This window comes from Calidris pugnax, unplaced genomic scaffold (genome assembly GCF_001431845.1).
Source record: "Calidris pugnax isolate Ruff unplaced genomic scaffold, ASM143184v1 scaffold162, whole genome shotgun sequence".
Classification (NCBI taxonomy): Eukaryota; Metazoa; Chordata; class Aves; order Charadriiformes; family Scolopacidae; genus Calidris; species Calidris pugnax.
Window position 1 is genome coordinate 485,165 of NW_015090900.1, and position 11,580 is coordinate 496,744.

Sequence of the window (11,580 nt, forward strand, 5' to 3'; positions counted from 1 at the left end):
TCAGAGCCGTGGGGGGTGAGAAGCCTTTCCCCCCCCCGGCTACGTGGCACGGGAGCTTGGGGGGCTGCCCCCCCCCCCCCCTCCACGGGTGACACCCCTCCCGGCACAGCCCCATCACTCCCTCCCCAGCAACACGGCGAGGAGGAGCCTTTTTGGGGCAAAAAGTGACCACGGAGAGGATTTGTGCCTGTGTAGGATGGGGTCCTGCCAAAAAAACCCTGCAGGGACAGGATGGAGAGGGGATATGGAATGCTCTTTCTTGCCTGGCTTGGTGGGGGACCCAGCCACAAGCCCCCTCTTCCTCCTGCCCTGAACCCAGAAGATGCTGCAACGTGGGGACACACTCCTGGCACTTACTGTAGTCACACCAAGTGGGGACACGACGGAAAGCACCAAATCTCTGACGCACACACCCAAAAGGAGTTGGGTGGGTGACCCCAACAGCCATCCCTGACACCCCCACGAGCTCTCCCACCTCCCCAGCACCGGCACACGGGGCTCTGGGCACACTCACGGGTGGTTTTTACCCCGGGCGAGCAGGGCTGGGTATAGATGTGCTTCCCCACAAGGTTATGGGGGGTGATCAAGTCCTCTTGGTCTCCCTTTCCTCCTCGACACGGTGCCCAGAACAGCAGGGATGGGGTAAAAATCAGAAACGAGGGGTTAAGGGCAAAGGGGATTTATAAACTGGGGGGGGGAAAGAGGGGGGGGAAGAAGGAAATTCCACAGGAAGTTCAAATATTTTATTACTTCCTGTTTGTACAAAGTATGTCAACACTTGGCACCCGCTGCGCCATTTGTTTAGAGCTAAGGTGTCAACTTGAAAAAATGTCCTTTTTTTTTTTTTTTTTTTCTCCCCAGCACCGGCACACGGGGCTCTGGGCACACTCACGGGTGGTTTTTACCCCGGGCGAGCAGGGCTGGGTATAGATGTGCTTCCCCACAAGGTTATGGGGGGTGATCAAGTCCTCTTGGTCTCCCTTTCCTCCTCGACACGGTGCCCAGAACAGCAGGGATGGGGTAAAAATCAGAAACGAGGGGTTAAGGGCAAAGGGGATTTATAAATATTACAGAAGACTGAATGGCAGCAAGAAAAAAAAAAAGAGTCAAAGAGGAGGAAAAAAGGCATTTAAAGGGAAAAAAAAAAAAAGGCTTTACACAAGAGTTCCCAGGAGATGGGCAAGAAGGGGCTGGTGGTGCCAAGGGGAGCTGGGAGGAAGAGGAGAAGGAAGAGGAGAGAAGAAGTGAGAGCGGAGAGGAGGCGAGAGGGATGGGAAGGGAAGGGGAAAGGGAAGGCAGCCAGCAGGTGGGTGTGAAAATAAAAATAAAAATATCTGGGGAGTGAGCAGGGCACGCGGAAGGGAGTCGTGCAGGGGAGTCTCAGGGACCGTGGTGGAGCAGCTGGGACAGTGGCTCAGCCAAAGCCATCACCGTTATCACCCCCTGGTCCTCACTTGGGGGTCTTCAACCCCATGGTCCAGCTCTCCTGGTCTATCCAGGCTTCATCCCCCAGGCCCACGAGGGGGCTGTCACCCAGGGGATATGGAATGCTCTTTCTTGCCTGGCTTGGTGGGGGACCCAGCCACAAGCCCCCTCTTCCTCCTGCCCTGAACCCAGAAGATGCTGCAACGTGGGGACACACTCCTGGCACTTACTGTAGTCACACCAAGTGGGGACACGACGGAAAGCACCAAATCTCTGACGCACACACCCAAAAGGAGTTGGGTGGGTGACCCCAACAGCCATCCCTGACACCCCCACGAGCTCTCCCACCTCCCCAGCACCGGCACACGGGGCTCTGGGCACACTCACGGGTGGTTTTTACCCCGGGCGAGCAGGGCTGGGTATAGATGTGCTTCCCCACAAGGTTATGGGGGGTGATCAAGTCCTCTTGGTCTCCCTTTCCTCCTCGACACGGTGCCCAGAACAGCAGGGATGGGGTAAAAATCAGAAACGAGGGGTTAAGGGCAAAGGGGATTTATAAATATTACGGAATGAATGGCAGCAAGAAAAAAAAAGAGTCAAAGAGGAGGAAAAAAAGGCATTTAAAGTTAAAAAAAAAAAGGCTTTACACAAGAGTTCCCAGGAGATGGGCAAGAAGGGGCTGGTGGTGCCAAGGGGAGCTGGGAGGAAGAGGAGAAGGAAGAGGAGAGAAGAAGTGAGAGCGGAGAGGAGGCGAGAGGGATGGGAAGGGAAGGGGAAAGGGAAGGCAGCCAGCAGGTGGGTGTGATGGGGGAGGCCCTGGAGATGCTCCCATTTACCCAGGAACAGACTAAACATCCCCATGTAGCTTCCAGCTACTCATTTTTTATTTTTTTTTTCCATGTTCTGCCTCCCGTGGATTATTTTGCAAGTGGCTGGGGATACGAGAGGGCTTTGCACCGGGGCTGCAGCTCGGGCTGAGTCTGGCTCTGGCTAAATAAAGAGCTGCAGAGAAAAAAGGGGGGGGATCCAGCTCTCCTGGTCTATCCAGGCTTCATCCCCCAGGCCCACGAGGGGGCTGTCACCCACCCCCCCCCTTTCCCTGCGATTTCTCACCCAATTCGACTCGATTTCAGGCTCCTCAGAAGTTTTTCTGGGCGCAGCTTTAGTTAAAAGACTTGCTCAAGGGCTGAGATGAAGCGATGGGACAGGGGTGGAAAATTAATGGGATGCTCAGAGGTGGGGCACGGAGCCCAGCCGTGTTTCTGCCCCGAAAAACCCCACGAGAACGTTGGCTGGAGGAATTTCGCCGCATCTGAGAAGACGATGCCCAGGGCTTTCCCAGGATTACAAGACAAATGGCCGATTCTTTCCACATTTAAGGCTGTTTTCCTGCCCCCTCGCACCAGCCCCACAACCAGCCTCCCTCCAGCTCCGGCCAGCGCCGATCCTGCCCCACAGCAGCCAACAGGCACCCTGTCCCTCTCATTTGCAACATTATGGCCAAGAAGGGGGGAAAAAAAAAAACCATATATTTTTATACACACACACATCCTTGCATTTACATATATATATATGTAAAAAAGTATATATAATATATACACAGGCATAAAAATTGCCATTCCTGCTGGCAGCTCTCCCCGAGCGAAGCCGAGCAGGGGAGGGGAGGGTGAACCATCGTGTTTGGCCAAAAGTGGTGACTACCAGGGATTTTCCGGCTCCGGTTGCCGGTCGGTGAGCCCCTGGGTGCCGGTGCAGCGGGGGGTGCTGTGCCCGAGAGCCACCCAGTGGCAGGTTAACCGGGAAAAACCACCTTGGGTTTCCAGGAGCCAGCCCGGATCCTCCCGCAGCCGGTATTTCCACACCGAGAGTTTCTGCTCTCTTGGAAGGGAGGGCAAAGGGCACGGTTTAATTTTATTCATTTATTTTTCTAAACTTCAGGTTCGTTAGAAAACGCAAACCCATAGCGTGGTAAAGATGGGTTTGTCATTTTTTTTATTATTATTTATTTTTTTTTCTTCCAAGTCAAGACGCTGGGTTTTCACCAAACACGAATTTAAGCCCCAGGGTCAAACTTGGCGTCAAAATGTGACCTTTACTGCCAACACATCTATGAACATCTGAAAAAAAAAATAATGCCTAAAACCACAATTTGGGTTTTAAACTCCTTCGATTAGCAATTTATGGGCTGTGGGGATGGGGGAGAGATGGATCTTTGGGGTCCACAAAAGGCAGGGGCATAAGCAGTGAAGAAACACGACACGGACCTCCTGAAGGAGCCTCCAGCTCCAGCACAAACATCTTGAGGTCCACAAATCAGGAGGAAAGAAATAAAAATAAATTTAAAAAGGGAGAAAACTGCTGACCTCGCAGCCCGGGATGGCGTCCCAGGGAGGGCATCCCTGGGGCACACCGAGCCAGAGCCAGGATGAGCTGCTCCATCCTCAGGTTTTGCCTAATTACCCCAAACGAAGGCACGGCCCCAAACCCAAACAGCGCAGGGCGAGCGTGCCCACGGCTCAGCCCCCCCCCAGCTCCCCGCCTGGATACACAGCCTTTGCTTCCCTATCAGAAAATTTAAATTAAAGATGGGGAGCGATGGGCCGAGGTGTTGAAATTCAGGAGGAGCGGGTATGATTCAGCGGGGGGTTGGCGAGGGCTGGAGTCAGAGCAAACCAAACGCTAAGAGTAGTAACTATCGCGCCTTGTATTATTATTTATGTATTCCTGATGATTATTATTATTAGAAAGGCGATCTGATAGGGCAGATAAGGGGCTGAGGCAAGAGTCAGGAGACCTGGTTTCTATTCCTGACCTGGAAAAGTTGTGAAATTCCCTGCCCAAACCCTGCCCCTTCCCACCGCGACCCACGGCTGCTCGTCGCAGCCCCACAACAGGGACCTGCCTTGTGTTTCTGGCTTAAAAGGAAAAAAAATAATAAATAATAATAATAATTTTAAAAAATCCAACAAAAACCCAACAGCATCGCATCGCCTGGACGCCAGCTTTGCAAATCCAGCCCGGCAGCTCCACAGGCTCCTGTAAATCCTCTCGTGCTCCAAAATAAAAATCAAGGGGGAAGAAAAATCCAACAAGCCCCAAAGCAAAGCAAAGCAAAGCAAACCCCCCCCTCTCGCCGAGGCAACAGCCTCCACCTGGCCCCACATCAAGGGGCGCCGATGGCCCCACGACAGCATCAACAGAAAATATTTTCTGAAGCATATTTAGAAGGATCAAACTGTTTCCCTTCAATTTGGGCACTGACAGCTTTACACGCAAAGGGAACAAACTCCGCTTTATGGTCCCCGGGGTGGTGCTGGGCGAGCAGGAAGGTGAAGCTGGAGTGAAAAAAGAACAGAGGTGGAGGCTCTGGGGATGAGATCTCGTGGCACAGGGGGTCCCACCGAGCAAATAACATGGATGGGAAGAGGAAATTCTTCCTGGAGAGATCACCAGAGCGTTTCCCCAGGCTCCTGGGATGGCAGGAGGTGCCGAGGTGAACTCAACCCAGCCCCGTGCTGAGCACCAACCTTCTTCTGCAAAGAACCTCAACCGAGAGGCCCCATCCTGCAGCCACCCAGCCCAGCCCACTCCATCAAAACAAAAACGACGTTTTCTTGCGGTTGAATCGTCTCTTTGGTTTCTCTCAAAGCAACACAGTACCCCTCACCACCACCACCACCACCCACCCCCGGCCGTGGGCGCTGCCAACCCGGAGCCTTTTGACAACCCGAAAGCGAAACCTCCACTAACCAAAAGGGGAAGGTGCTCTCCGAGCCCTCCTGGGCCCGTCCCGACAGACAGGCAAATAAAAGCACAGTACGGAGGAAACCTGCAAATTTTTTTAGCTTAATAACCAGCAAGTCAGCCCCTGAAGCCAGGCACGGCATCTCTGGCTTCCTAACCCTCCTAAAAAAATGCCCCGAGCACCACCGGATTGGGATCCTCTGTATTTTTGCTGCTGAAGCTTAATGCCTTTTCCCTACATCCCAACCACCGCGCGGACCGGAGCTATAAAACCATCCCAACGCCGTGGGATACGGAGCACGACGAGAGCGGGGACACGCGCCACGTGGAGAAAATAAGAAAATAAAAAAGAAAATAAAAGCAGCCCAGCGGTGCCCACCTCGGGGCTCGTTTGGCCACGCCAATGCCAGCTCGTTAGCCCTGTGCCCTGCAAACGATGCTGGCCACCGGCTGGCTTTGCCCGGCCACGGGGGCATCCTGCATCCTTCAGCCCCCCCACATCCCCCCCCCCGTGCTTCTCAGTGCCAACCAAATAAAATATCTCACTTACTTCGCGGCTCCCGGGGTCCATCCACGGTGACTTTAATGGCTCGGTGATAGGTGGCAACTTGGGTGGGGTTGGTGAACACGGTGATGGTCAGGGTGAAGCTTTTTCCTAAGGATTTTGGGGGGGAGAAAGGGGGGGATGGAAAGAGAGAAATGAAGATATTCAGTTATTCACGCCAGCTCAGCTCTTGTGGGAGCGAAAAGGCTCCTGCTGGAGCAAACTCAAACACAAATATCCCCCGTCCACCCAACTCCAACACACACATCATTTAATTTTATGAGACATTATGGCCCAGACACAAAGCTGGGCCGGCTCCCGCTGGGGATCAGCTGGCTGCGGCAGAGAGAGGCTTGGACCCGGTTCAGGGCAGGAGCCAGGACCTTCTTGGATGCAAAAGTCACTTGTCCCCCCCCCTTCCCTCCCCCAGCCCTGTCCCCATATCGACCCCTCCACCCGCAGCAGCTTCCTGGTGCTTTCCCGCTCGAATGCTTCCCCTTTTCCCAGGGGAATCCAGCCCTGAAATGCAGCTCTGGACGAGGGACTCCCTCTGCCAGGGATGGATTTAGGTCCTGGCACCCCCAGGGATGGATTTAGGTCCTGGCACCCATGGAAACGCTCCTGCGGGAGCAAGCTGGTGAGATGGCATGGGTCTGCAGGTGATGGGTGCTGCAGATGGTGGCTTTGGTCGCCCCTGGATGCACCCCCACGGGGACGTTTGGAGGGGAGCTGTGCCGGGCTCTCAGCACCCAAAACCCACGTACAGGAGCCAGAAATTGGAAATTGCAAAATGGGAACTGAATCCAGGCAGCATCAGCCACCAGAAGTGGCCACCAGAAGGACAGGTGGCCCCACTGGCTGCAGGGACTGTCCCTCTCTCCCAGCCCTGACCAGAACAGCAGGAATCAGCTGCTGGAAACGGGTTTGGATACTGTCACGAGGGGCTTTCAGGGATGCTTTTGAAGGACCAAGCTTGTCCTTTTCCCCCTGGATGCACCCACACTGGGACATTTGGAGGGGAGCTGCACCGGGCTCTCAGCACCCAAAACCCACGTACAGGAGCCAGAAATTGGAAATTGCAAAATGGGAACTGAATCCAGGCAGCATCAGCCACCAGAAGTGGCCACCAGAAGGACAGGTGGCCCCACTGGCTGCAGGGACTGTCCCTCTCTCCCAGCCCTGACCAGAACAGCAGGAATCAGCTGCTGGAAACGGGTTTGGATACTGTCACGAGGGGCTTTCAGGGATGCTTTTGAAGGACCAAGCTTGTCCTTTTTAAAAAAAAAAAAAAAAAAAAAAAATTTTTAAAAAAAAAGGGTAAAGCAATAAAAAGCTCTTGGGAGCCCAGTTTGGCAAGAACACAAGAGTGACCCCTTGCTCCTCCAGAAAACTGCCTTCCATCCACAGCCCAAAACTGCTTTTGGCATCATGTGGGGGGTTACCACCCCTGCACCCGTGTCCCACCCTGCTCTGCTCTCCTCACCCCGACCCCAAACCCATTCCCCTCCCTCACCATCCTCATCCCGGAGCCGCTGCCCTCTCCTTGCCCGACCTTGGCCGGAGTGTGGGGAGAAAACCACCCCAACCAACCCCCCCAGAGCAACCACTGTGGGATTTTCAAAGGTATTGTGTATTTCCGAGGTCCAGACCCCAGCAGGAATCAGGCTGGGAATGCCCGTGCCATCGCCCTTCGCTCTCCTCCAGCTTGGATTTGACAAACGCAATCAGAAACCACCTCCTTTCCCTTTTTTTCCCCCTAAAGAATGAAGGGTTTTCAGGTCCCAACCATCATCTACCTCCAGGGTTGGACTGGAGAATACCCGCAGCAAAACAAACCAGCGTTTATACAGCTACAAGGGGAAAAAAAAAAAAAAAAAAAAAAAAAAAATAAATTATCTCCTCCGGAGAACATCCTGCAATTATCCCAGGTGGGCGAGTTTCTCTACGGGAGCAGCGTGGAGGGGGGGGGGTTGTGGGGGGTGGAAATGCCGGCTTTAAATCAGACAGTGAATGCAGGGAAGTTATTTCACGTGGAGAATAAAAAATAAGAATAGTAAAAAAATCAATCCCTGCTCTACCTCAGCTTTCAAACGCTGCACAAACCTTCAGCCGATTTTTCTGCACAAAAAGGAATATTTTTAAATTTTTTTTTTTTTTTTTTTCCCTCCCCGGGACCAGTAGTTTCCAGCAGGATGATCTTTCTGTTCCTTTGTTTCACAAAGTCAGGCTGTGAGACTGCAGGTAAAAATTCAGTTTGGGGAATGCATTCTTATTATTTCTCAATAAATACTTTATGCGTCTCATTCCACGTCCAGCAGTACTCCGGTCACAGGGGTTAATAACAGAAGTCCCCAATTATGGATGGTGGCTGGTTGCTTTAGGCTTTACAGCCTTAGTAGTTCTCCCTGTGGTTGCCCCAAGATGACATAAATATGCTGTAAGTGCCCTTATATTCAAATATACTTTGACTTTGCAGCAGAGAGCAGCATTTGTTAAGATAACAGTGTGGATATATTTCAAATAGTAGAAAGTGTCTTTCAAGTTCACACAGATTTATGTTGAAGCACATTTTTTTTTTTTTTTTTTTACCCTCCCAGGGAGAATTTTAACCCCCCGGGGCGGGGGGAGCGGTGCCGCCGCAGCCTGCGGAGCCCCCGGGGCTCCCGCACGGCCACCTCCAAACCATCCAACACCGGGATTCGTTTGGCAAAAAAATTTTAAAAAATAAAAAAAAAATAAAAAAAATGAGGATTATGAGGAGCAATTATTTAGGAAATTGCACGGGGGAGGGAATTCCTTTCGGCTTGGGAGACACACAGCCCTCCCCCGCATCAGAGGAGCCGAGCCCAGCTCCGGCTCCTCTTCTTACTACTACATCTCATTTATTATTATTATTATTTTTAATTTTTTATTCTCCACGTGAAATAACATCCCTGCATTTCACTTCCCCCCCCCTCCCCGCGATATACCAGTATCTCCAGGGAGCACGGGCCGTTTTTGCGCCCCCGAGCAGCTCTCAAAAAAAAATAATAAAAAAACCTCCTCCCATGAATCGAAAACGACAATTATTACTCAGCATCATTTTTTTACTCATTTCCCGCCTTCTCAGGAAGCCGGGGCTGAGGTTATATTCATTCCCACCCTCCCCCGGCCCCAGCCGCCTCCGTGGGGCAGGATCCCAGCTCCGGGGGGGGGTTTGGGAGCTCCCTGAATATTCCGGGGGGGGGGAAATATTCCAGCCGGGAGAGCAGGCTGTGGGGTGCAGGGGGCATCGCTTTTAATTTATACAGTGCCATCTGAGCAGAAAAGGTGGGGTTTTTTTGTTGGGTTTTAATTTTTTTCGGGGGGGATGTCTTTTGTCGTGTTTTATTTTATTTATTTTATTTTTAGAGCAAACAGGGGGTAACTGATCCTTCTCCCCTCCGCATGAAAATGGTAATTTTGGAGAGGGAGGGTAAGGACCTGCTCTTCCCAACTCACAGCGCCGGGGAACCATCCCAGACGCGTTAATAGTTAAAAAAAAAAATTAAAAAAAATCCCAATTCTGAACCATTTCAGCTTATGGGTTGTTTTTTTTTTTCTTTTTTTTTTCTTTTTTTTTTTCTCTCAACACGAGGTGCCTGTTTACAGATCCACGCGTCCACACTCGGGATTTACACAAACATTTCTCCAACACACACACACACTGAGCTCTGCTCCAACAAATCTTGCGCCGCATCCAAATCTCTGCCAGAATAAACGAAACCGGCACCGGGGGTTGAGAAATTAAGCCAAACGGGGGGGAAAGCAAGCGTGACACCCAGAATAAAAATTCAATAGAAACGAGGTTTGGTTTTTTTTTTGCCCCAAACACTAATTTAGGTGTTAAAGAGCCCTTCTCGCCGGGAAAACGCGGCCGGACGCGGGGATCTAAGCACACGCTTAAAGCTGCGAGAAAAAACCCCACCGAGCCGCCTTCACGCCAGGGAGCCCCGATGGGGTTATTTCTCTGTAAATATTACAAAGCCTCGTCCCACAATAATATATTTTTTAAAAAAATCAACTATCTCCTCGCTTCGAAGCCCGTTAGAGGCAGCGGGGGTGTTTCCCCACTGCTGTAATGAGTATTTGCCAGGGCTCTGCCGGAGGAAGGTGAGTGACTATTCACCCAAGGGCTTTCCCTGAGACTGTAAAAACTACTGTTAATTCAGAGCTCGGGACAGCAGAGGAGGAAAGTTAATAATGAATTCAAGAGTCAAGCTGAGATTGGGTTGCATTCAGTTTGGAAATTTGTGTAAGGAGCATTTAAAAAAAAAAAAATAATAAAGCCAGCAAGAAAAGAGCCTAAGAGAATAATTGATTACAGAAATGAAAGCTTAATTCATAAAAGAAAAACATTTTCCATCCATCAACCTGCAACCAGTTAAGTGGAGAGTTTTAAAGAAACTGCAACATGGAGAAGGAGCCAACAGGAAAAAGGAAATGTATGAAAGAATGTAAACTATTCAAGTTTCATAAAGAGGAACAAGTAAACAGTTATTACATGCAAATAATTCCTAACATCACTGCTTTTAATTAATGCAGAGAAGTCAGAATATATCTGACATTGTGCGTATACATTCGAAGCCTTTGAGAACACGCTACCATAGGGCCATTAAAAGAGGGTATTCTTATTTTTGGTTAGATGAACAATTAAGTGCTTCGATCTGCAGCGTTTATTGGTGCTGAAATGCTGAAATTCTATTTATACTCTTTGAAATTCAGGTCCGGTGGGGCCGGGAGGCGGGAGGGAAGGGCTCTGCCCCGACACCCGCTGGCGCTCGGGATTTCCAGGGGATTTATTTCCCTCTCCTGGGATGGCACAGCCCCATTTCCTTGACGGTTTGTTTTGAAAAAAACCAGCAGCGTAAATCCCTTTAAGGCTAAACGATAGCGCCAACCTTTACGGCCAGAAAGGAAAATTGCTCTCCCGCTTTTCCACACAACGAGAGAGAGGAAAACGAGCGAATCTTCCCCAAAAAGCACCCGCACCTCCCGATGGAAACCAGCCTTTCTGCGCCCACCCCGTACCGAGCACCGGGTGATTATTCTCATTTAAACACTTGATTATTTTTTTTTTCTCCATTTAAAAACGAGCTGCCGGGGGGGTTTATTGCCCTTGAGCCGCGTTCACCTGCACCGAGCCGGGGAGAGAAATTCGGGAGGATTTGGGCTCAAGCACCCGCACCTGAGACGGTTTCACCACCGCAGAGGTTTTACAAGGAGGTTTGAGGTTTGGGTTTTGTTATTTTGGTTTTTTTTTTTTACTCCTACCCGTCCTTTTCCAACACCTTGGCAGAGGAAAATCCCCGGGAGGAGCGGGGAGAGCGGAGCCGCCGGGGCTGCTCCCGCATCCCGCATCCCACCTCCCGCATCCTTCTCATCTCCGGGGCTGGGGGGGTTCCCCCCTGCGTGAACAAGCCCAGCCCGCAGCAACGAAACCATCGGCCCCGCGAGAAATACCCCGTTAAAATAAAATAAATCAATAAATCAAAAAAACTCCTTTTTTTTCTTTTTTTTTTCTTTTCCCCCTTTTTTTTTTTCCTTTTTTTTTTTTAATTTCTAAAAAAACCAAATAAAAAGGCCAACCGTTTCCTGGCCGGTACCTACCCCTGCCGCTTCTCCCAACAAATCTGAGGTCGTTAAATCTCGCTACTTGATTTTTCATCACGGCGGAGGCGTTGCGGAGCTCCGCCGAATAGTTTTCGTCGTTCCCCGCCATCACCGTGACCACCGTCCCGTCGGGGACGTCGCCGAGGGCTACGACCTGGGCCAGGGAGGAGAAGATTTTAGGCTAAAATTAACCGCTATCGGACCTAACCTACTTTACGGTTCCCCCCCCCCCCCCG

The 11,580-nt window shown here is 51.1% G+C and overlaps 1 protein-coding gene across 1 annotated transcript in view; it reads right to left on the reverse strand.

Moving 5' to 3' along the window:
* Nucleotides 1-11,580, reverse strand: part of RUNX3 (runt-related transcription factor 3) — a 114,473-nt gene that overhangs the window by 51,037 nt on the left and 51,856 nt on the right. Inside the window, exons 3-4 of the mRNA XM_014948667.1 lie at nt 11,342-11,498; nt 5,720-5,824 (exon numbers count right to left, since the gene is read on the reverse strand). Coding sequence (XP_014804153.1) covers nt 5,720-5,824; nt 11,342-11,498 — 262 coding nt within the window. The remainder of the gene's footprint in view (nt 1-5,719; nt 5,825-11,341; nt 11,499-11,580) is intronic.